Source organism: Megalobrama amblycephala, linkage group LG6 (genome assembly GCF_018812025.1).
Source record: "Megalobrama amblycephala isolate DHTTF-2021 linkage group LG6, ASM1881202v1, whole genome shotgun sequence".
Lineage (NCBI taxonomy): Eukaryota > Metazoa > Chordata > Actinopteri > Cypriniformes > Xenocyprididae > Megalobrama > Megalobrama amblycephala.
In genome coordinates this window covers 12626258-12653473 of record NC_063049.1, presented here as the reverse complement: position 1 = coordinate 12653473, position 27216 = coordinate 12626258, and the positions used below count along the sequence as shown (strand labels likewise).

The window sequence follows — 27216 nt, the reverse complement described above, 5'->3', positions numbered from 1 at the left end:
GTTTCAGGAAACTGGCTTCATTTACATAGTTTGAAGTGTTGGTTTTTCTAGGGCTCCTCAAATAACTAATACAATAAGAAAATGGAGGCAGAACAGTCTATCTTTACTGAATGTAAATCTTTTTGTCATTGAAGCTATAGGCCTACATGATTTACTTCAGTGAGCTTCACATTCATTTACTGCAAAAGTGGGGCATTGCAAATTTGGGACGTTGTATTGGAGAGTAAAGTCAGAGGCAGTCGGGTATACTGTCAGCTCTCCTCCATTCTCAGTCAGTGACACACCTACGACTTTTAAGGACAAGCAAAGAGACGTTAGTGGTGTAACACCTTAACCAAGCTCTTTTTGCTTTGCAGCACTGATAGCAAATCACAGGAAGTATTTTGAGCTAGGCATAGCTCATTGATGTGTGGCTTCCTAATGACTTGAGATGTCTGATGTCATTGTGCCAGACACAGAGGGGTAGATTTCTCTGTGGTGTCCGCCTAAAAATGAATGACCTTCTCTGCATTACATCATCCTTTATTATTGGCAGTTAGGCTTAACTCATGAATTTGTCTTTATATTTGTCTATCAGGGGATAGATTGATGAATGGGACAATAAAACATTAGCTGTATTATTGCAATGGATGATATGATGGTATATACTGTAACATTTTTCTGTACTATTTATACTACGGTAGATATATCTATGCGGTTATCAGTGGTCAGGACTGCTTTGTGTTATTTACAGGTGATTAGCAATCATAAAATTTCTCAACATATATGATGTTATTAACTTGAAGAGAAAATACATTGTCTGCTACAAATTGACGCACTAAAACAATATTCAACTGATATAAGGTTAGAGTGTGTGTGTGTTTTGGCTTTTTTTTACTGTATTTTCAAACATAACTCGTCAGAATTCAGTCTGAACTATCTGGTTTACAATATTATTTCTAAGGTTAAGTTTAGGGGTAGGTTCAGGGATTTGATAATGAATGTTTTTGTGTTTTTATTTTGTGTGTATGTAGACCTTCAAACAGTAGCAATTCTTGTTGCCTTATGATAAAAATCAATGAAGTACCGTGTTCCCCAAGGCATGTGCTACTACATGCATTATAACCTACTGTCTCACAATATTTCTTCCTCCCTCCTCTTGTGCATTGCTCCTAATTCTTTTTGTATTTTTATCGTCTGGCAGACAGAGACTCTGGATGGGGCCTTTCCAGTGCCTGACATTAAACTCCACAGCAACCCCTCTGCATTTAACGTCTACTGTAATGTACGGCACAGCGTGCTGGACTGGCAGCAGAAGGAAGCCGTTTTGGCCCTGGCCTCCCGGAGCTCTGTGCAGAGCGGCGACTCAGACAGTGAGGAAGAGGAGGAGTATCGTGAACCCGCCGTCAAACTGCCGAAGGTCAGTGGATGACATCAATGCATATACAAAGCCTAATCGTGTGGTTAAGTCCTATCGTTGATGATTTAGTGTATTATTATGTTTCACCTTTTTGTTTCTCTTTATGATGACTCCAGTGATATATTATAAACTGCAGTTATTTGAGATTCTTGGGTGGTCGTGATATCAGAACTTTAACATTAAATTAAATTAGTCTAGGCTTTTTTCCCTTTGCTCTAAATATGATTGTCTAAGCTGGGAAGGATACATGTCATACTACTTTTTTTTTTAATTTTGCAAGATATCTTACACTATCTATATTGGGTGTGACACTTGTCATGTCAACATCTCGCTGCGCTGCAACAGCTCGAGTCTGCCTACACTGGATTTGTCAAAGTGAAATTTCCAGTTAATTTGTACTGATGTCGGAAGTAGCGCAGTCACATGGAGTACATCAGAAATAGCATCAATTTACTGCAACCAATGTAGACAGAATCATTGATTATTATAGGCTCTATTTGCTTTTGTTGCATCGTGCTACTTGCCACTTTACACTTTACACGTGGTGTTAGAAGACAGCATAATTTTGCTGCCTACCTTTGGATCAGGTTTTAGGCTTTCTTACTGTTGGGAGCTCACTCTTTAAAATGCTGTCTGGCTAGATTCAAGGTTCAAAGTTTATTCGCCCAGAGGGCGATTTTTGGTGCTAGGAAGCTTACTACACAAAAAAAATTATAATTTTAATGGTAAAAGACTGTAGAAATGTTTCTATATTTCTTTCAGGGGGTCCCCACTATTTCAACTGAGGGACACCCCCCCCCCCCCCATACCCCACACAGGGTTTCCGCGGGGTCTTAAAAAGTCTTAAAAAGTCTAAAATTCTGAACTTTAAATTTAAGGCCTTAAAAAGTCTTAAAAACGGCCAGATTTTCATCCGAGGTCTTAAATTTCATTTAGTCAGGTCTTAAATTTTTTTACCCATTTCCAGAAACGCTACCTGCTGAAAGTTATTACAAAGTAGCAAAAAAGTAGCGAGTCGTAGTTCTTTCTGGGGTATATTGGTGTTGGTATATGTGGTGATAAAACTACAAATCCCGTGATAAATGCAATACCTGCCCGCGAAATACGTCTGCGTCTCCTCAGAGTTTGTTAAAGTTCGGCTACGTGTGGAAAATGGGAAAGTGTACTTTCAACGAGACATGGCTAGATCACAGCGATTTCTGCTGTTGGTTACAAGCGATACCCAGCTCCAGGTACGAGGCTCACTGCAAACTTTGCAAAAAAAAAAAAAAAAAATCAATTAGAGAGTCTGGGTGTGAAGCGGTGTAAAGGCGCTGGAGTCACACGCCAGAGCGGAGAAACACAAGCTAGCCGCAAAATCCCTTCAGCGGACTCGGCCAATTAGCCTTACCACTGCCGTCGTCCTCCTCAATGCCTGGTTCCTCCGGTCTCCAGCGCAATATCATCACAGCTCCGTCGAACAACCTTCGGGGTACTTTTGGAGCGACTGACACATCGAAAGCCGAGGTGATTTGTATACTACACACGGTGACTAAACAAACACTACTCATTTAATAGCAACAGTGAGATTAGCGATCTCTTCCAAGTGATGTTCCCTGATTCAGTAATCGCGAAGCCGTTCTATTGCGGGCCCAACAAGATCGCTTATGGCGAGATTTGGATTGGGGGAGTTTATAAAGAGGGAATTGATTCGTACTCTTACCGGGCCGTATGTCGTAACGTTCAATGAAAGCCAAAATCAGACCACCAGGCCATTGTTCTGGAACAATGGAATTGTTAAGTCGAGGTACCTGGGCTCACAGTTCATGGGACAGTGCGGGACACACACACACACACACACACACACACACACACACACACACACACACACACACACACACACATACATATATCAGATAATCCATGTTAGATAGATACTCTAATTATCCCGAGGTAAGTATCTATCTATCTAAAATGGATTATCTGGTGTGAGTGTGTGTGTGTGTGTGTGTGCTACATTGGTTGTTACATGGGTTGGAGTAGCCTGTTCAATCTTTATTAGGCTATTAATATGCTGTTTTGTAATGTAAATAAATATGAGATGAAATCTATTCTATTTGAGGGCAAGTTTGTTTTAGCCTATTTTCATTTTGGGCCTAAGGTTTTGGGCATTTGGCACATTGATGTGTGTGGAAGGTTACTAATGTGATTGCTTTATCTGTAAATTAAATTAATGCTTTTTCAATGACTGAATTCATTGAAATAAAATGATTTTTTCAGAATTTCTTTGATTTGAATATTTTTTGGTAATGCGTCATGTAGGTCTTAAATTTCAATCTTTATGGTCTTAAAATGTCTTAAAAAGGTCTTAAATTTGACTTACTGAAACCTGCATAAACCCTGCCCACACCCCCGAGTGCAATTTTAACCGAGGGGGAACCCATCCACTACCACCACCATGTTTATTGCATTATTTTAGTTTTTGTTATTTCTCTCAGGCCCTGTTTCCACCTGGTATTAAGATGCGTTTTGGTCGATGGGATCACAAGTGGATGACACTAAATACAGGTGTAAACGGAGTCTAAAACGTTTTGAGCTTGTCCTCTTTCGACAGGTACTCTTCCAGAGGTAGTCAAATTCATTCGACCAGATTGCTTTCATAGTGTAGACACTCATGTGATCAAATCAGCCACAAAAGGCCGTCAGCTCTCAGCATACTGACCTAATGTGTAAACATAACGTGAAGCACGCTAGCCAGACATGATTTAAACATTGTTGGCTGAGGTTTATTTTGAAGATGAAAAACATACCATGCACAATGTTCTCTCACTATTCCTGATTTCTAACACGCACTCATAGCGTTCAGCTTGGTCTTGTAGCTGTCAGAGCAGAAACAAAAGCTGCTGCTCTTTGGGTGTTTTTCTGTTGTCTCTGAGCGAGTTCATATGTAAATTGCCTGAAATTATTTCGTCCATTACATCAAAACATCTGAAAAAGCCCATACATTTACCCGCCCATAAACCCTCCCATCGAAGAATTCAGGACAGAAGTGGTCGAAAGTGGACAAAAGAGATGGATTAAAACACCAGGTGTAAACAGGAATATGCCTCCCTCCTCTACTCGTGATCCGATCGACCAAAATGCATCTTAATATCAGGTGTAAACAGGGCCTCAGATGTCCTATGGACAAAGCAGAATTTCCTTTTTTAGATGATGACCTTGAAAGACGAACCAGTGCAGGCCTTTTGCTATGATAGCCCAACACAGTGTCTTATAACACAAAAAAACTTCCCAAAGATTCCTTCATTAAAATATCCTGGTAGATGTTCACAGCTGTAATGCAGTTACTGAAGATATGCTACACAGCAAGATGCATATCTTAACCACGTTTTTATAAAAGAGGCATAGTCAGACTTACTTACATCCTCATGTGATCCGAATTTTCTACGTGCTATTTCTCCCATAAACCCATTAGTTGAAACGGCAACACTGTATTAAAAGTCGGTTGATATTAACAAACACATGGACACCCAGTTATTTATTCTTTTTCAAAGTAAACCACATATGTTCTTCACGGCACATCATTGATGCTGTAGTGATATATTTTTCCACAGTCCACATATGGCTTAAATATATATATAATTTATCTTTTTTACTGGAATCAGTTTTACTTGACCAAATGTTCCTACAGAGTGAATGTGACGGATGACTTCTAAAAGTAAAAAAACTAGTGGTCGATCAATATTGATTATTTTTTATTTTTTTGCTCTTAGAGAGCAGGGTAGCTGATTTAAAAAAAAAAAAAAAAAAAAGCCTATTTGTATAATATAACACTTTAATTAAAAAAATATTAAAAGCACATACATATTAATTGCTGAAGTTAAATTTATATTTAATTTACATCATATTTAGTAAATTAATATTTACAAATAATTATTAATATAAAATTAAATATGAAAAAATGATTTATACTTTAGATGCAACTTGATCCTGTAATCCTATTATAGTATTTTCCACAAATAAAGAAATTGCTAAAAATATGAATGAAAAGGAAATTAAGTAATCTCAGTAATCTGGTAATTTTTTATGTTATGTTCTTCTGCTCCTCAGATCATTGGTATTGGGTTGTGTGGAGTGTTTGAGCTCATCAAGGAGACTCGTTTCTCGCACCCGTCACTGTGCTTACGGAGCCTTCAGGCCCTTCTAGATATGCTCCAGGGACAACAGCCGGAGAGCTTTCAGACCGAACCTCCAGATGTACTGGGTGAGATACTTTCTCCTCCTCGTATAAAAAGGTAACTTATATAAGTGAATCTGTATATTTCAAATCATAACACCACTGTTGGACCTGCAGAGTCTCTCTTCCACCTTCTGCTGGAGACAACGGTGCGGAGCACAGGGATGAACGATCCCACCGGTCAGACCCTCACTGCGTTATCCTGTGCCTGCCTCTTCAGCCTTGTGGTGGCCTGGGGAGACACTGGTAAAACCCTCCAGGCTGTGTCTGCCATCCTCACCAACAATGGCAGTCACGCATGCCAGACCATCCAGGTGAGTGAAAGTTTTGAGATTGCATTGAGCACCAAATCAACATATTAGAATCATTTCTGAAGGATCATGTGACACTGAAGACTGGAGTCTTTTTATTTAATTTAATATTTTTTATTTATTTTTTGTTTGTTTTTTTCTGGCTGTGTGTAGCACCTACTGCTCTGCATCCCTCCTTAAAGGGACAGTTCACCCAAAAATGAAAATTCTGTAATCATTTACTCACCTTCAAGTTGTTCCAAACCTGTATGAATTTCTTTCTTCTGCTGAAAATGCTATAGAAGTCAATGTGGCCCATTGACTGTTAAGGTACCCATATTCTTCAAAATATCATCTTTGTGTTCAGCAGAAGAAAGTAATTCATACAGGTTTGGAACATCTTAAGGGTAAGTAAATGATGACAGAATTGATGTTTAATTTAACAATAACTATATCACAATATTTTTAACAATATATCACTGGTTATTACTTGATTCTGATTGGTCAGCCGCATCATCCAGTGGTATGTAATCCCGCGATAACAACTGGTAAAAACGAATAACACAGGCTCATCCGGTAACTGAAGTCAGTGCTTTATGCTATCTAGGAACGTTTTTTACTTCAGTGGAAGTTTTGCATTTGGTCAGCTAATAAAATATTAAAACTCAAATCAATATTTGCATACAGTTATTTAATTATGTCATCCGGGTGTCAGACTCGCTCTCGAAATTTCATGTCTAATTATTTACTTGTGTGGAATATAATAGCCGTGTAATAAGTGGGATAATGTACATTCAGCTGGTTGTTATCACAGAATAAACCCTTTCAGGGTGATGCAAAACTTGTGTTGGGGTTTAATCTGCGATTGCAACCGGCTGGATGTACAATATCCCTTATTTATTTCAGTCTAGTGAATTTCTTGCTTGGTAAGTGAGGTTGAGATTTTAGACTGCATAAAAAGCTGCTGTTCATCTGAAGTCAGGATGACAGCACATTACCGCTCATCTCTCAGCATGCGATAGCCGTAACTGCAACTGCATGTGGAGGTCAACAATTGAATTGCTGGAAAATGTCAAATCCCTCCGATTTCCCGTCTTTATTATATTACTGTGCCAGCGCAGAGTCCCTCAGCCAATTACTCCTCAGTCTCCTCGGTCTGCATGATATGCGGCTGTCATTTTTTTGCTTATTTAAATGTGTCTTAATGCTCTCTGACAATATCACACACTGATTTAGACATCAGAGAAACTCATTTGTTGTTGCCAAGGTAACTACAACCTAATTGGAGCATGAATAACTTGCATAGCTTGTGTAAAGTGTGATATTTGATCCGTCACTCTCTGTCGTTTTACAGTGCACAAGTCCAACTTGAAGTGATTCAGAATGTAACTGAAAAACAAGCAAAGGTTGTCGTGTATATTCTAATCAAGTGCTTTGTATAGCTGCACTATATGTTTCACTCTTGATGATATGTGGTATATGTCTTCATATGTATTTGCTTTATACATATTTATTTAAAAATATCATTTAAAATAACAATACTTCATTTTAATCATTTTCATTTATATGCACCAGTATAACATTACATAGTAGTAAACATCAATATTTACTTATCATTTTTTTTCTATATGAAAAAAGGTACACAGGGATTTCCATCAGTAGGTAGCTGAATCTGTGATTGGAATCAATTTACTGACATGGATAGTTTATAAAGAATTATGAAAATAATGTATGCATTCTATTTAGGGTAGCTGGCAATACCCTGTCCTAGTGTAAGACTTGAGTCTTTGGTAAAGTGTATTAATTCTCTGGAGAGCTAGTGCAATAAAACTAATTGTCATTATTGACTGTAGAGTCATCTAAAGCAATAACATTGATGTTTTAGTATATCAATTAAACCTCTCTGTCATGTATAGCGCCATTCATCACCTTACTGTCATCGGCTGAACTCTGTGGCAGGGTGAAGATGGACACAGTGGTTTATGTTTGAAAAAAGATCAACATGAATATTAAACAGGGAAAATCAAGTGTCCTGGGGATATGATGTGAGATAACTAAAGGGAAGGAAGCTACTGTTCTTGTGGTGAATGGACTGGTAAAGGTCAAGTGGTGCAGAGAGAGGTTTAGTAGGGTTGTAACTTAACATAATCATATGAACAACCAGTCAGTAAATACTTCTTTCATTTCAAAGCATAACATCACTGAGTGAGTCATGTCAGTCTGATTCAGCCAGTGAGTGAGTCATTAGACTGATTCAAACCAATGTAACATTTTTTTTTTTTTTTTTAATCCATTCCAGGATTTTTCTTTTCACTTGAGCTAGTGGTTCAGATTTGTCCTTGCCCTGCCAAAATTTTCATTGATTCCACCAAAAAAATTTTTTTTTTATTTTTTTTTGTTTTTGACCCATGTATTCTTGCATTCTAATAAGACTTTCATTTTAGATGTGCTACCAGGGAAATTTCACAATTCTTGATTCCAATGTTGATATACCACAGCAAAAACTAACTAGCCTAATATACATTTCAAACATTATTAAAGAAACAACAGGTTGTTATAACAGTAGTTTAAGAAATTTGCTATACAAATTAAATACAGGATAATACTTATTAAAGTTATACTAAAATTTTGTGTGTGATTCAAAAGCAATGAGTGATTATCTCTTTCCTCTCTTCTTTTTCCTGTCAATTGTCATGAATTTCTTTCATCAAAAAGAACTAATTGAATTGTGCTTATCACCAGTGTTGGGGGTAACGTGAGTTACGTTTTCAGATTACTTTTTCCACGTAACTAGTAAAGTAACGTGTTACTTTTAAATTGAAAATAAAATATCTGAGTTACCTAATTTTTAAATACCTTTTTTTGTTTTCCTATTTATACTCTGACACCTCTCCTGTCCCCATGTTGAGAGAAATCGGGAGTAGGTGCAGAGGTGTTGTGTGCGCTGTGTGAACATGATGCTTATTGTAGTTCTAGACTAAATGTGAACATTCACCTACTCCTCTCATGAGCACAAAAACAGATTCAGTATTACTCAAAATTAATAAAAACAGTGAAATGCAAACTCAGAATATTGCACAAACCTGCAGAAATTAAATGTTAAATTGCACAAATATACTTTATGTATTTTATCTCACTTTATTAACCAGTGTATTCTGCTGACCTTCGATTATCCAATTCAACCATACCAATAAGCAAAAATGACTTTAGATAAACATCACATTTGTGTTTCCTTATTTTTATTGCTGTAGAGGGTAGAGCTTTCTTCTTTTGTGTCCTATTCTTCTGCAATATGAAATGGTTTGTTTGAGCTGCGCCCTCTACTGTACAGCTGTGCATTTCCTTCAGCCTGAGGCTTTTCGTTTCACTTTTGGTGTTAAAGAGCCTTTACATTTGCCAAAAATAGAACTTTTTTTTATGTTATTAAAAAGCAAACAAGCAAGCCCAGCCCATGCTAAAAGTAACTCAAAAGTAACATAACACATTATTTTCCATAAGTGAAGTAATGCAATTAGTTACTTTTTTAGGGGAGTAGCATGATATTTTATAATCCATTACTTTTAAAAGTAACTTTCCCCAACACTGCTGGTCACGCTGTTTGTTTTTGCATACTAGTGAGGAAAGCACAAAATAAAGACGTGTTATTTTTTTGTCTTTGTATTATTGAGTGCTGCCTAGATTCTCCATGATCAAATTCTATTCATACCTAAGTTCAACAGTGTTGTGGAAAACCCTGTCAGTGTATTTTAGTACAACATTCTGACCCGACTGTATTTTCTACAACAAAAAGGTTCCAACAATCCTGAACGCACTACAAAGGAGTGTGCAGGCGGTGCTGGTGGGAAAGATCCAGATCCAGGACTGGTTCGGAAACGGCATTAAGCGGGCCGCGCTGATGAACAAATGGGTCCTGAAGGAGGTGAACATCGATGAAGATGAACACTGTCTTCTTCAAACAGATGGTTCCTTCCTCTACCTGCTCTGCAAAGATGGTCTCTACAAAGTGGGCTCAGGGTACAGCGGAACCGTGCGGGTGAGGACATCTTATGTTTACCTGATCTCCCGATGGAAATCAAGTTAATTTTGCTAAGCTAATTTTCAGACTAAATTACTGTTAAAGGGTAAATTCACCCAAAAATGAAAATTCTGTCATTTATTACTCACCCTCATGCCGTTCCACACCCGTAAGACCTTCGTTAATCTTCGGAAAGCAAATTAAGATATTTTTGTTGAAATCCAATGGCTCCGTGAGGCCTGCATATGGAGCAATGATATTTCCTCTCTCAAGATCCATAAAGGTACTAAAAACAAATTTAAATCAGTTCATGTGAGTACAGTGGTTCAATATTAATATTATAAAGCGACAAGAATATTTCAAAATGACGACTTATATAGTGATGGCTGATTTCAAAACATTGCTTCAGGAAGCTTCGGAGCATTATGAATCAGCGTGTCGAATCAGCGGTTCGTGATTTCAGCAGTTTGGCGGTTTGACTTTTGTTTTTTTTTCTCTCAACTCAATTTTATACGTGTAGTGTATTTTTTTTTAACTAAGCAGCAAGCATTTTCAAAATATCTTAAAAATGACTTTAAAAATGACTTTTTAAACCTTTCAGCCAATAGTGTTAGTCAGTCAAAATTCTTACTATCGGTTAACCAGTTAATTATGAGTATCCCTAGTTGTCAAGTACTCATGCGTGAAGACTATAGACTGAACACGTAATACGCATGCGCATAACGTCACCATTTTCACAAATTGCACTTTGAAACCCATTTTCAAAAGTTTGCATTTTCATGCTCCCAAACCGCTTTTGTCGTGTATATGAGCGGCAAAACACATACGTTTTTAGTTTAATAAACTTTATTTTAGGTTTCATTTTTCTGATAAGTGAAAATTTCATTTTTTGGTGTTTGGGTGAAAAAATAATTTCGGTGCATCGCTAGTAATTAGTTAGTAATAAGTTATTATGTGTTGTTAGTATTCATTTACTTTCTATTGATGTATATAAGAGAAATTGGGCAATTTTTTTTCTCCACACTCGGACAGTTCTGACATTTGTGAAGTCGTAGTTCTGCTTTTGTGCTGATGCAGCAGATTGTTTATCATTGTGTTTGTGTGGGTGCTAATAAGAGGCTATCGATTGCAGGGCCATGTGTACAACTCCACATCTCGTATCAGGAACCGTGAGGAGAAAAGGTCATGGCTGGGATTCGCCCAGGTATTGACCTCTTGTTTTATGAGTGCTTCTCCTGATTGTCTGCTGATAAAACATCAGTGTAATCAATGTATAGTTTTTAATATGGGTTTGAAAGCATGATCATAGCTCATATGTAAAGCATTACGTGGTTATGACGTTTTCAACCTTGAACCTCTGTGAAAATTTTTTAAATCTTGTGGCGATTTGCTTTACAGGGTTGTTTGCTCTATCGAGACATGAACAGTCACAGCATGGCAGCCATTAAGATCAACCCAGAGACTCTGGAGCAGGAGGGCACCATCACAATGCCGGGTACAAACATCCCTCTCATGTGCTATTGATCACTAAAAGCAGGGAAAATTAATGGCTTGACGTGCACACTCTTCTTCTCTGTGTTGACATGTTTCCTATTAAAGCAGGGCGTATCCAAGGGCTTGTCCTTATTTCACTGAATAGCCAGTAGCCTTCTATATGCCATCTATATAGCTATAGATATTTGGACTGTAAAAAACTTTCACATTTTCTCTCTTTATATTTCACTCTCTCTTTCTCAGGTCTACAAGCAGATGGACAGAACATCGTATTCACCGATGGAGAATTTATCAACCAGATTGCAGCCTGCAAAGATGTAAGTTGTTTTATTCATTGCCGATATTGCTCTGTTCCAAAACCTAGTGAGCTGTCTTCGTAGGTAGCATTTTTGGTATCACACTCACGCAGGCTGTTTCATGAGGTATTCCGCAATATGCCAAATAAGGCAGCATTGTATATATGCTTCAGGGGGAAGGCTGTCCCACAATGCATTGTGCCAAGTGAAAAAATAAATCCAAGATGGTAGACAAAGCAAGAGATATTTAATTATAAATATACTTGTATTTGTATGAGGCTTTATTCTATAATAATTATACTGTTCAGTAAAAGTATTGATTAAAAATGGTTAAAAATAATAGAGTATAGTGTAATGCACTACTGTTCAAAAGTTTTGGGTCAGTAAGATTTGTTTTTGAAAGATTATTTGATTTAGCAAGGATGAAATTTTTAAGTAACACCATTTTTAATGCTGTTCCTTTGAACTTTTTATTCATCAAAGAATCTTAAAATTGTTCATTTATGGTTTCCTCATAAATATTAAGCAGCCCAACTGTTTTCAACATTGATGATAATAAGAAATGTTTCATGAGTAGCAAATCAGCATATTAGAATGATTTCAGAAGGATCATGTGACACTTTTGACCGGAAGTGTGTACATAACAATATTTACATGTGCTTTTCTTCTTTTTCTCTTCTTATTAGAGTATCCTGCCATTAGCTTAGCAACATGCTGATGTTAAACTCTGGAATCAATCGTGTTTACTAGAAAACCGTTATTTGCAGGAGCTTTTATTGGTTGATTTTATTTTTCAGTGATTTGCCAAACTGCTAGGCGACAAACTGATATAGCCAACCAAGACGTGTTCAAATCGGTTGTTAGCTTGCACTGAGAGTGGAATAGCCCAAGAACCCCTAGAAAAGATTCATCCAAAATGCCTGTTTTCTCCATGCTGCAGTCTTCATCAGACCATAACAGATTTCCCCGTTCATTCCCCTGCACATCATAAAACATGATCAGTGGCTTTTTCTCAAGTGGTGTGATTGTGGCTGTCAGCAGCACCTGATCTCCTTTGTTTCAGCCAGTTTTCAGCTTTGCTGTGTGTGTGTCTGTATGTGTGTGCATAATAGCTGTGTAGGCAGGGGAGGGGCTGCAGCACTGGACGTGGGCATATCACTGGCTGATCATGAGTGGGCAGCAGTACGGGGAAGGGGGATGTGATATTCATATCTGCTTTTGAAGATCTTTTTTTTTGCATACATACATGAATGAAGAGTGAGGAAATCGTGAGGGTTAATGTTTTGAACTGCTATGGCACATATCTTGGAGGGAGGAAAGAGCATGTGCATTTCTTAGCAGTGTGGTTTTTGACTGGAGCGTCTTTTTTTGAAAGCTCACTAGTATGCTTGTTAACAGCGGCAAAATCAAAGACTACAGTGTGTTGTCTTCTTTTTTATCACATGCACTTACTCATGCAAACCCTAGTTTCACCATAGGGTGCTACTTTGCATCTCCCATGTGCATGCTAACGTAGTTAAATTCTCCTTCTGACTCTTTGTGCTTCCTCAGATGAGAGACTGAAGCCTGTTGTCAAAGCCTCTGAGATTAACTATTGCAGTGAGCTTTGGAACAAGCCCAGTCATCAGAAAAAAAGTTTAATGGTTTAGTATTAAGATGCCGTCACACTAGATTTCAAGCATGCAGAATATCTTTGGACATTGAAATGAACTGGATTATACAGGGCTTCTGTTTTTAATTCAATAAGTAATAAAAATTAAAATTGAAATAAAAACAATAATTTAACAATGTGAAAATACACTGTCAAAGCTGAAAGATGACTCTTGAGTCTTCTGGCAACTAATACATGCACAGATCTTTCACAGCCAGTGCATGAAGATAAATAACTAACTTAGTGGAAGCAACAGCCAGCAGAAAGACATATTTAAAGCTAGGGATGCACCAATACCATTTTTTAAGGACCGAGTACGAGTACCGATACTTTTTTTCTAGTACTCGCCAATACCAATACCGATGCCTATACATTTATTCATCTCTCTCTCTCTCTCTCTCTCTGTCTTTTTTTTTTTAATAATGTAATGTTGCAGTTTTCCAAGCACAACACAGTGAGACTAATGAATGTAGGACAGCTTCTTTATTGCTGCTCTAATGAAAAAAGTAATAATTTTTATGTGCTTGTCACAAACTTAAAGAACAAAATTTTCACAGTGTCCAATAACCTTCAATGGGCATAATTACCAATATATATAATTGTTGTTATATAAAAAGGAATTTACAAACAAATTACAAACAATACAACAAATAATATAGAGATACAAATTAAATAAACTTGTATTTCAGATACAGTATGTTTATTTACCATGTATACATTTATTTAACATATTTTGTTGTTTTATTAACATTAATGACAAATATAGGCTACGGACCCTTTAAGATCGAATCCATGGATACTGACACATATCCTGTTTTCACCCAAATGTTTACGTCCACTTAAGCCATAACCGACTGTATTTACATCAGATACTCCACACGATGGACATTTTGACAACTATGTGTGCATTTGACCATTCAGGCACGAGGAGAACTGATTGTGCGCGTTTCTGGATCTCGCGATTCTGCCTATATCACTAATCGATAAATGAATTGTGATTGAAAGCATGCAGTTTGCAATGTGTATGTTGTCATCATTAATTTTGAAGTATTTCCACACCTCTGAGGCTAACGTTGTTTGTGCTGCTGCCGCCGGTGTCTCTGTGCACGGAAAATTCTGTCAGTTATGTCACGTGAGGTATCGGTCTTTGGTATCGGGGGTATTTTTACAAGTACAAGTACATGAGCTTGGTATCGGGCCCGATACTGATACTGGTATTTAAAGCTAATAAAGGTAATGTAAAAGAGTAGTCTCCCATAGCCACACCTTCAGACTGACGGCAGAAGGTCTGAACTCCATAGCAGCTTTCATTGGCCAAGGACCAGAGGCCGTCTGGGCGACATGTAAAGCAACCAATCACAGTTTATTTTGTTCTGCGTTATGTTTAGGAGTGTGAAAATGTAACGTCGATGTCTGTACAATAACAGACCGGAGTGTAAAACTCTTGGATGTGTTTTAAAGAGATAATGCCGCAAACTTTACATACTTGACATACTTTTGAAAATCCAGTTGTAAACACAACAGCATTCTTCCTCCACAAGGGGCTTTGGCATCACAACATCTTGGTTTCCAGACGGGCCGTTGAAGAACACGACACACATGAAATCCTGTAGAATTCAACCAATCAAATGGCAACTCTTGAAGTGTTTCCAATTTTGTGTGCCTTATGCATAAGATTCATCCAACGGTCCGTGGGCATCACGTCTCAGGCTGAGACTAGTAAAAGAGTGACATTGCAGAGTCCCAAGAAGTCCATATGTGGCGACATGACAAAAGCATTCGCCACTGAAGACTGCCTTAAAAATTAAACACTGGACTGGGCGGTTTGGTTTGGCAACATATCAAGACTGCTTTAGCAGCCAGAAGGAATGAAACAGAACTGGTCCCTGCTGCTACTGATAGTCCCACCTCAATCTCACGCCATTGGTTGCTTTGTCAAACCAAAGTCAATCTAATTGGGATGCTTAAACAAACAGAACCATGAATTGAAAACGTCTAAGACGTTCTAGCACAGGGGTGTCCAGACCTGCTCCTGGAGGGCCACTGTCCTGCAGAGTTTAACTTCAGCTTGCCTTAACACACCTGCCAGGAAGTTTCTGGTATACTTCATTAGACCTTGATTATAGCTGGTCCAGGTGTGTTTAATGGGGTTGGAGCTAAACTCTGCAGGACAGTGGCTTTCCAGGAACAGGATTGAACACCCCTGCTCTAGCAGAATCAACCTACAAATGCTTACTTGTTGTGGAATTTGCATATTTAGATGGGATAAGATGTGCTTTAGCATTGAAAAGATGCTACACATCAACCCTGAAGAACCTCCTATTGCAGCTTAAAGGATTAGTCCACTTTCAAATAAAAATTTCCTGATAATTTACTCACCCCCATGTCATCCAAGATGTCCATGTTCTTCTTTCTTCAGTTGAAAAGAAATTAAGGTTTTTGATGAAAACATTCCAGGATTATTCTCCTTATAGTGGACTTCAATTGCCCCCAAATGGTTGAAGGTCAAAATTTCAGTTTCATTGTAGCTTCAAAGGATACCAGTCGAGGAATAAGGGTCTTATCTAGCGAAACGATCGATCATTTTCTAAAAAAATAAAATAAAAAATTATATACGTTTTAACCATAGACGCTCGTCTTGAACTAGCTCTCTTCTTCTTCTTCTCTGTTAGAATTCTGGCAGTGTAAACGCTGCCCTCCACAGGCCAAAGTTTGAACCAATTGTTATATACTTGCACTAGCATATTGTATATGGCAATTTAGTTCAAACTTTGATTTAATTCACTGCCGGAATTCTAATAGAGAAGAAGAGAGCTAGTTCAAGACGAGCATCTATGGTTAAAACGTATATTTTTTAGAATATAGAAAATGATCGATCGTTTCGCTAGATAAGATCCTTATTCCTCGTCTGGTATCGTTTAAAACCCTTTGAAGCTGCTTTGAAACTGTAATTTTGTCCTTCAACCATTTTGGCTCCATTGAAGTCCACTATAAGGAGAATAATCCTGGAATGTTTTCATCAAAAACCTTAATTTCTTTTCGACTGAAGAAAGAAGGACAAGGACATCTTGGATGACATGGGGGTGAGTAAATTATCAGGAAATTTTTATTTGAAAGTGGACTAATTCTTTAAGTGTTTAATTGTATATTTGTGCTTAAATGCTTACGCTTGCTGTACCAAACATTGATATTCCGTTGCGCAGATGTAGGCACACTAGAAAGAGGTAGTGTTTTTGTGATGATTAATGTTTTTGTGTGTTTTGGTTCATTTAGGATGGCTTTGTGGTGCGGATCTACACCACCAGTTCAGACCCGGCACTACAGCAGGAACTGCAGCTCAAACTAGCCAGGAAGTGTCTTCATGCCTGTGGCATCTCCCTCTTTGACCTGGAGAAAGACCTTCATATCATCAGTAAGTCCAGTGCTTCAGTGCACACATATCTATGCATCCACTCAGTGTTTAGGAGGAAGTAAGTGTTAAAATGAACTAAACTGGTGTTGTCTCTCTTGTGGCATGTGTGTTTATGCCTTCAGGCACAGGGTTTGATGAGGAAGCGGCGTTGATTGGAGCTGGCAGAGAGTTTGCTTTGATGAAAACGGCATCTGGGAAGGTAGACACACCTCTCTATATTCCTCAATGTCTTTACATTCGCATTTAACTGAATCTGTGTAACAGAAATGTTTGAGTCTTTTTCATGTGGTGGTGAAAGTATTTCTGTTTGCATAGTTACAGCATTGGATTAGAGGTAGAGATTAAGCAAATCATGATTGGGTAAATGGCAGTAAACCTGTGAAGAATATGTTTTGGGTCTTAGAAATTATATTTAGGAATTTAATTCTTCAGGATCATTACATTTGTCATGAAATCGAAATTGACCCAATTTATTTTCTTAATGCATGTTACTTATCTTATTGTGAACATTTCAGTGTGTGTGTGTGTGTGTGTGTGTGTGTAATATATATATATTTATATATATATATATATATATATATATATATATATATATATATATATATATATATATATATATATATATATATATATATATATATATTTGACAATATTCAGCAAATATTCGCAAATTTAAAAAATGTTTTACAATTTAATGAGAATCACCATTGTATAAAAAAAAAAAATATATATATATATATATATATATATATATATATATATATATAATTTAAAAAATAACTTATATGAGCACATTACGGTAATGAGAACTTTAAGAAAAAGTTTCTTTATGCACAATATAATTTATTTATTTTTCTTTCATTTTTATTACTTTATTATCTTACATATATTACTTGTGCTTTTGTTACTATAAATCCAGACTAGAAGTAATACAAAAGCTTTTGCATGATTAGAGAAGACTGAGTCTGTAACAAGTCCTTAATAAATTCAGCTAGTGCACAATCATTTGGCTATTAAACATGTACATTTATTTTGTAATCCTCATAAATCTACCACAAGTGGAAGTTGTGTGAGTGAGTACGTGTGTGCCTGTTTGTTTTGGCAGTGTTTGAGGGTTCACACTAGCAGGCAGGGCTGATTGCAGTAATGGTGTCTCTGGTGTGAAAGCGATGGCAGCAGCAGAAAAGGCAGCCTGTAGAGCCGCACACATGCTTAAATAACTGGAAGTAATTTGATTATTCTACTCTTCCAGTTGAGTGCCGAGGCTCTTTGACACTCTGTGAGGCTGGAGCATTTGAGAGGCCAAAGAGAGCACAGCTTGTGTGTATTTACATATGATCCTAGAGCAGTACAAATACAGGGGAGTGGACAGGCTCTAAAACTGACACAATAAGCACTTAATGCAAGTACAAATTGGCTTTGGCGGGTACATAAAACAATTTAACCAACTGTCAGGTAACTTCTTTTGGAATTATAAAAAAAAGTGCCCTGTTAAGTAATGCCAGGAATAATTAATGGTCGGTTTATTATTTCAGTTGACCTGCCGTTGTCAGGTGTGGCAAAAAGTTCAATTTGGATACTGGGTGCGTCTCATTATTCTGTTGTGTTGGAGTGTGTTTTAGGGAGGTGCAGTGAGTGTGTGCCAGGCCTCAAGAGATATGAGAGCTGCTGTAGGTTTATCATCCTGTAAAACTAAACTCACTCTTTACCTTATCTGGAGATTATCCAGTCCAGTGAGCATAGCAATAAAAACAGGCCTGAATGAGGCATGACTGGGCAACTTTCCCAATAAATGCTTTGGCCTATAATATAAGAGACGGTCATGTAGTTCTTCTCACGCATACATTAATGGACTGCAAAAATGCTGACGTGTTTTCTGTTATTATTGATTGTAGTTGTTGTGTTTTCCATTCCAGAAGTACAGGATTTATTTTATATATTTTAATTTATTTTTAATTTTTAATTAAGAATAAACGTTATATATATCAGCTTTAAATTAATAAATGTAATATTTATTTAATAGTAATCAATTATTAATATTATATGAATAACATTTAATTCATTTTATTTATTTAAATATTTACTATATATAATTTTAAATGAAGATTTTATTTTTTTCATTCATATATAATATACAATATTATTTTTTTTTTAAATATTTTATTAATGTTATTTATATTTATATACTAATATTATATGTTTGTGTATCTGACCTACCAAATCTTTTTCACGTTTGTCTTCAAATACTAGACATGTCAAGACATGTCACGTCAGGTTTGTTGAATGATCCCAAGCGTCATTTGTCCTTGCCAGGCACATATTCAAATTGCACAAATGATATTTGAGAGCTAAAGGGCAATTTCAGAAACTTCAGATGGCTTTGAATGTAAAGTCATTTTAAGAAGACTTTTATGGTGGTGCTTTGTCATTTTTGGAGCTTGACAGCCCTTGGGATCTGTGATATGAAGAAATACAGGGGTAATTTTGTTGGGGAATGCAAAATAAAAATAAGTAAAAGCAGGAAAATTATTATTATTATTATTATTTTTTTTTTGGAGTACATCATTTAGGGCTGAGTGATAGATATATTATTTTTTTTATTTTTTTTTACACACATCAGTTTTGTTCACACTTTTGTTCACAATTTCTCTTTACAGGAACTAACACAAACCTTTTTCAGTGACTGTAAAGTGAACAGTTTAAAATATATATCTCTTCACTTGATTTTGCAAAGGGAACATTCCCTCAATTTTTGACCAATTCAGTATAAAATAATAATAATTGTGATTTTGTGATTATTATTAAATAATATATTTAACAAAATAAGAAAAATATTGTAACTGTTGTACTGTAAAAAGTATATAAATATAAACAATTTTATTTTTTAGTACAAATATAAAATTACAATACCAATATTTACATTTTAGTTTCTTTAACATTTTAAACATTAAATCATTGAGTCGCCATATGTATGTATATCTTCTGTGGAATTCCCAGAACCAAAAAATGTTTGTCCAGTCATTGCATTCGGTCCACTGTAGACACAGTCACTGAGCATTGCAAACAAACAGCAGCCATCTTTTACAGTTCCTCCTGAACCAAAACAAGGAGCTTATGCTGCGTTCGTTCCATGTTGTAATTACCGCAATTAAGAGATGGCAACCTGTGATGTGTTTATATTTATATGGCACTCAAGAATTGTTATACAGACACTAGTTAACACATTCAAGTAGTGACAGGACAACTATTTTACTCCAGCCAATAATTGCGCCTGATTGGCCTGTTAAAGGGATAAATGGGCCTGGTTGGCCTATTAAAGCTTGTAATTGTACTTTATAAAGTTTTAAATAAGGTTTTGTCTTACATAAATGCATCAGTTTGCTTCAGAAGGTCTTTATTAACCCGCGGAGCCCAGCGGAGTACATTTTATGATTGATGGATGCACTTTTTGGGCTTCAAAATCTCATCCTACAATCACTCCCATTATAGAGCTTAGAAGAGCCAGGATATTTTTAATATAATTCTGATTGTGTTTGACTGAAAGAAGAAAGTCATATACTCCTAGGATGGCTTGAGGATGAGTATATTATGGGAAAATTTCCTTTTTTGGGGGGTGGACTATCCTTTTAATCCTGCCTAATATCTCCATTTGTGGTCTAAGGAAGCAAAAAAAAAATAATACAGGTTTAGAACGACTTGAAGGTGAATAAACAATGACAGGTATTGCATATTTGTGTGAACTATCCCTTTAATAGGCCAATCAGGCGCATTAGTTGCCCTGTCACTACTTGAATAACTTGACTAGTTTCTGTATAACAGTTCTTGAGTGCCATTTCAGTGATTCATTTCTATTATCTGACAGAGATATTTGTTAGTGCAATTGCACTCAGGATTGATGACACACAAGGGAGATGTAAACATGCTTGTCTTCCTCTCCACTGATGCAGATCTACTATACTGGAAAGTATCAGAGCCTCGGTATCAAGCAGGGCGGCCCGTCGGCTGGGAAGTGGGTGGAGCTGCCAATCACAAAGTCGCCCAAGATTGTGCAGTTCTCAGTGGGCCATGACGGCTCCCACGCCCTGCTGGTGGCAGAGGATGGGAGTGTCTTCTTCACAGGCTCCGCCAGCAAAGGGGAGGACGGAGAGTCAAGTATGACAGGAATTCTTATCATGTACATACTTGATCCTGAATAATTATGTTTTAGTAAACTGACAATCAACCTCTTATGATGGTGTCTGTATTTAGCAAAGAGCAGGAGACAGCCAAAGCCCTACAAACCCAAGAAGATGATCAAACTCGAGACCAAGACGGCCACCTACACGGCATGCAACAATGGCAGTAGCAGCATTGTCACTAAAGATGGAGAGCTCTACATGTTTGGCAAGGATGCCATTTACAGCGACAGTACCTGTAAGTGCCTATTAAAGATGGCAGGAAAGAAATAATGGCCTGTCATTGCTGTCTATAAAGCCATATATCTGTCAACTGTGGGAGAGATTATTTAGAAGCCAGTACATGATCCACATTCACAAAAAGGGGATATATTTAGAAAACTCTATATTTGGATGTTCAGACTATGTACATTTTTTTTCCTTTTCTTTTTTTCCTTCAAGATGGGATTTCTGCCAGCTTAACTTTGCTGATATAGCTAATTTTCCTGCAGTTGATTCTCTCCATACAGGATAATCAGTATCACAATTCATTTAGTCATATTTCTTTTCTTTTTTTTTAAATCCTGAAGTAGAGTTTCAGGATATGCAAATATTGTCATCCACAATTGGTGCATAGTGATGTGCCACTTGCTGCATATTCAAAAGCCAAACTGTGTGTAGCCCCTTTAAAGGGCCCTATGAGATCAGTTTTATTTTCCCAAATTGCATTTTAATTTTAAACCTTTCCTTCTTAATTTTTAGTAATAAAAACACATGACTTACTAATTGAGAATGAAACAACAATTTGTAAAAAAGTTGTAAAAAGTTATTAAAAATTAAAAAATGTAATTTTTAGGGCATGTGAGTGTAAACGCAATCGAGACAATAATACAAAACCTTTACCAGTTGACAAATTTCTACTGGTTAAAGGGTTAGTTCACCCAAAAATTTTATATAAATAAAAAAACGTTTTGGATTTCATAAAAAATATCTTAATTTGTGTTCCGAACATGAAAAAAGGTCTTACGGGTGTGGAATGACATGAGGGTGAGTAATTAATGACAGAAATGTCATTTTTGGGTGAACTAACCCTTTAATCATGTTTACCGCTATATCGCCCACCCAAAGATATGCCGATAATTTTTAGCAAATGAAATGCTGCTGAAGTGTTTCTCAGAGCAGCTCTGGAGATGAAGTTCATGTCCTCATATAGTGTGATGACAGACGCTGAAGTGCCACTCGTTTGAGTATGTGTAGTAGATGAAATCGTTCCACTTATTCACAAAGAACATACAGAGTTCATATTTAAATAGCAGTCTTTTTGTGCTTCGATATTCACAGACACTTGTCCATATCACGATTTGACAAAGTGTACAACCGTACTTTTGATTTATTTATCCCAAATTTTACAAATTCTGTGACATTTCACATTGTATTGTAAATTCCATTTCCACAACTGGGTTCTGTGATTCTGTCTGGGGCCCTACATTTAGCAGAAAGTATTTGTGGTAACAGACAGTTTAACAAAATGTACAGATTAAATGGCCTGCCATCTCGTTATAATTACAGTTAATATGAAAACACATCATCCTTGACTTCACAGAGGAATTTGCATGTTTAAATTTTGCTTTACCAGGGCTCCAGACTGCAACTAAAAATATTAATTTGCGAGTGATATTTTTGCTGAGGTCGCCATTGGCGACCATACAAATTCACACGCTATGACTGTAAAATTTGCAGTTATTTGTATGTTCTGTGACAAGTAGCCTGTCACATCATTTGCTGTGTTGACGTAATTAAATGAGATGTTGCGTGTGAATGTTTCGCTGATTTAGAGCGCCAAAATATGAACTGGTAGGGGAAAATATCACACCAAACAGACGCCAATGAAAGCCGACTATGCTGTCGCCTCGCGTCGGTGCAAAACACTGCATTTGAACACATAGTTCTGCTCGTGCATAAAGGAGACAACTGCCTATTTCTTCATATAAATTCACAGACTGCAGATACACACACAATGCAGCGCGTGCTTACTGTTTTGAATATCAATCATGCTGATCACTTTCATTATTTTACTCCACTCATGCTCATCAGATAAATTTAAGGGCATAAAAGTCTTCAGTACCTTAAATAGTATAACAAGGTTATTAATGATCATTTTAAGGTTCCAGTATGTCTACAGATAATGTTCAACTAAAATATATTGTTCGACCAACAATATCTTATCAATTAATTATGACGTTCACACCCGACATTGGTTTTCTTCCTATTTATTAAATCCAGGCAATTGGTTGATAAAAAAGACTACTTAAGTCTTATAGTCTAATATTTAAACATAAATATGAAACTAAATAGGCTACGTTTTCTTTGACCATCTGGCCGATGAACGCGCTGGCGCGTTCTGATGGATTTTTCCTCGTGACAGCTGAAACAACTTAAAATAGGCCTACTCCGTCATTTTTGGCGATACAGATTAGTGCAAGACATCATCACAAACTACAAATGGTCTACTTTTATTTGTGTACGCTCACAGTAAAAACAAAAGCTTCTGCTTTTGTTAAAAAAAAAAAAAAAAACAGAATGCGCTTTCATCTCTTTGAATCTTTCTGAAACGTCTAAAAAATTAACTGAAACTCAGCGAATAATTATCACACAAACATGAAACATACGTCTAAAGAAAGCATGAAATGTTTACTTTTAAATAAAATAATTCACATTTAAAACAAATATTCTCCTGCAATCTAATCTGTAAACTAAAGAGATGCACAGTTTCTCCTGACTCATGTTGCGAATGTTAATCCTGCGAGGGTGTTTCTAATACAACAACATAATGACATAACAATTAAAACAAGACTATTCATTCTATGGAATATTTAATAGTTTCCTTAAAGTAGGCTTATTGTATTGGCATAATTTGCGGGTGGGACGTGTCTCGATCTCGCTGCATGCACGGACGTGCCTATCGAGGAAAAAATTTGCTGGTCTGTGTTAAATAAGAGGTGATCTCTCACTGGAATTAGTTGTTTTTGCTCAGTTCTCTTGGTGTTCGTGCACAATGTGCAGTCTTCACACAGACGATCGAGCACTTCTTTCTGCTAAAAGCACAAAACAAACTGCACACAAACATGTCTTTGCTCTTGATATACAATCACTGATGAACACCTTTGGTTTTAATGAGAGAAACAAGTGCGTTTATCCGGGCTGTTACCTCTTACCTGAAAAACACTGCCTAAAGAGATCAGACTTGAAGTTTAGCACAACTCACCAGAACTAAGCAATGTTGGGGTATGTCGAATTCAGCTTGTTCTTTCTGTAGCTTTCTCAGGTTGTTATTCTTTGAATGATGTATTATACAAAAAAAGTGAAAAAAAATTAAAGGTGCCCAAGAATGCTTTTTCACAATATGTAATATAAGTCTAAGGTGTCCCCTGAATGTGTCTGTGAAGTTTCAGCTCAAAATACCCCATAGATTTTTTTTAATTCATTTTTTTAACTGCCTATTTTGGGGCATCATTAACTATGCACTGATTTTTTTCAGCGCGCCGCCCCTTTAATTCGCATGCTCCCTGCCACACGAGCTCTCGATTATATTACAGCACATTTACAACGTTCACACAGCTAATATAACCCTCAAATGGATCTTTACAAGATGTTCGTCATGCATGCTGTATGCATGCTTTGAATTATGTGAGTAAAGTATTTATTTTGATGTTTATATTTGATTCTCTATGAGTTTGAGGCTGTGCTCCGTGGCTAACGGCTAATGCTACACTGTTGGAGAGATTTATAAAGAATGAAGTTGTGTTTATGAATTATACAGACTGCAAGTGTTTAAAAATGAAAATATCGACGGCTCTTGTCTCCGTGAATACAGTAATAAACGATGGTAACTTTAACCACATTTAACAGTACATTAGCAACATGCTAACGAAACATTTAGATAGACAATTTACAAATATCACTAAAAATGTCATGCTATCATGGATCATGTCAGTTATTATTGCTCCATCTGCCATTTTTCGCTGTTGTTCTTGCTTACCTAGTCTGTTGATTCACCTGTGCAGATCCAGACGTTACTGGCTGCCCTTGTCTAATGCCTTTCATAATGTTGGGAACATGGGCTTTCATATGCAAATATTGGGGCGTACACCCTGACTGTTACGTAACATTGTTCTGGAAAATCATGGTTGAAATTTGAGTATCTCTTCTCTTCACAGCTGCTTTGTTAAAATGTTATGAGAGATTTATTAGCATGCATGATTCATTTTTTTTCTCCCTTCCTGTTGTTATTGCAGGTCAGGTGTCAGATCTGAAGGGACACTTTGTAACTCAGGTAGCCATGGGAAAAGCTCACACTTGTGTCCTGACCAAGAGCGGGGAGGTGTGGACATTTGGAGTGAACAACAAGGGCCAGTGTGGTCGAGACACTGGAGCCATGAGCCAGGCAGGGAAAGGTGAGAACCGCTTAATTAAATGCAGCAAATACACATTTTAATCAAGTCTTTGAATATCAAATAAACAAAATCTGTTATAAATATATAATCTTTTTTATCAAGCTATTAGATAGTTTATTAATTAAGTTTATTAAGTAATTGTTTTTGTAAATATTATGTAAAATAAATATAAATTACATTGCAGAAATTATGCATTTTACTTACTAACTTTGAATTAAATAGTGTGATGTCATGTAGGCCTATATTACCCTGCTCTCTTAAGATATCGACATTGGTCATCAAAAATATTTATCTACCCAAATTTATTTTAAATGGAAATCTGTTGGTATGAAATTGAATTTATGTGATTTATTTTGGAAATAATATTACACTTAATTATATTGTTACAACTGTATTATATATGGTTAAAAACAAAATATGATTTACTCTAGTAGGCCAAAGAGTGGAAACATCACAAGCTGGCTTAATGTAACTTTTAAATAAAATCCTATTACAGATCAAATTGTGCTCACATTCATGTAATCAAGGTCTTACTAAGTGTAGTAGAAACATCCAGTCAGGTGTTTTGAGGCTAGTGGGAGCTGAAGTCTGCATGGCCGTGGCCCTCCAGGACTGAGTTTGGACATCACTGATGTACATGAATGTTTTATAGACAGACAAAGAAATATTCATGCCTGACCGTAACTAACATTTTGAATCTGAACATTTTGTGTAGTCAGCTGCGTTTGGAAGCATGTTTTTGATATTTGATGTTTTCCTGTTGTAGCGTTTGGTGTAGAGAATATGGCCACCGCCATGGATGAGGACTTGGAGGATGAGCTGGACGAGAAGGAGGAGAAATCTATGATGTGTCAGCCAGGCATGCACAAGTGGAAGCTGGACCAGTGTATGGTGTGCACCGTGTGCGGAGACTGCACTGGGTATGGTGCCAGCTGTGTGAGCAGTGGCCGACCTGACAGAGTGCCAGGAGGGTGAGAGAGACACACACGCACACACACACACACACACACACACGCACACGCACACACAAACACACACACAAAAATCGTATTAATCCAGCTATTGACAGCATTTAAGAACAAGACATTACCATGAATACAGTAGTTTTCAGTAATTTTCAGCATTTTTGCAGTATTGAAATGGCACAACAGTATTTAACTTTTGAAAAAAAAAAAAGCCAACTTTTCAATTTCTTACAATTAATTTTCTTACAAATTTTACAAATGTTTCAGAACATTTAGGGCATATGCTTAGAACATTTAGGATTTTGTCTTTTTTGTACTTTTGTTGAAAAATAAATGTAGCAAAGTTGAATATTTTTAATCAACTCAAGTAAAAGAACCACAATTAAATTATACTAAAAATGATTCTACTTTTTAATTATTTAATTGTTCTGATAGTTATCACACTCTTCTACTGCTATAGCACTACTGCAGTTTAATGCATCAATGATAGTCCTTATTCATTTATGTGTCTCTCCTCTGCAGGATTTGTGGCTGTGGCTCTGGTGAGTCGGGCTGTTCGTCATGTGGCTGCTGTAAGGCTTGTGCCAGAGAGCTGGATGGACAGGAGGCAAGACAGAGAGGAATCTTTGATGCTGTGAAGGAAATGATACCGCTGGACCTGCTCTTAGGTACTGAGGCGTCATCCAATCACATTCAGTACAGCTCCATAGCCATCAAATCATATCCCTTTCCTGTCTGTGAGCCATTTTCATGTCAAATGTTGAATCATACTGTCTGCATGCACTAAATACTCAGATTAGGGAAGGGCAGAATGAAAATTCAACAATTAAAAATTAAACAAAATTTTAAAAATATAATTTAAAATCACCA

General features: G+C 36.8%; 1 protein-coding gene across 17 annotated transcripts in view; it reads left to right on the top strand.

Moving 5' to 3' along the window:
- Positions 1–27216, top strand: part of mycbp2 (MYC binding protein 2) — a 114411-nt gene that overhangs the window by 13564 nt on the left and 73631 nt on the right. For all 17 annotated transcript variants that reach the window (XM_048192966.1, XM_048192977.1, XM_048192961.1 and 14 more), the window contains exons 3-16: positions 1184–1399; positions 5489–5642; positions 5733–5929; positions 9696–9938; positions 11053–11124; positions 11319–11415; positions 11658–11731; positions 16635–16773; positions 16896–16972; positions 20721–20925; positions 21022–21186; positions 25223–25381; positions 26148–26352; positions 26869–27014. In XM_048192966.1, the coding sequence (XP_048048923.1) occupies positions 1184–1399; positions 5489–5642; positions 5733–5929; positions 9696–9938; positions 11053–11124; positions 11319–11415; positions 11658–11731; positions 16635–16773; positions 16896–16972; positions 20721–20925; positions 21022–21186; positions 25223–25381; positions 26148–26352; positions 26869–27014 (2149 nt within the window). The remainder of the gene's footprint in view (positions 1–1183; positions 1400–5488; positions 5643–5732; positions 5930–9695; positions 9939–11052; positions 11125–11318; positions 11416–11657; positions 11732–16634; positions 16774–16895; positions 16973–20720; positions 20926–21021; positions 21187–25222; positions 25382–26147; positions 26353–26868; positions 27015–27216) is intronic.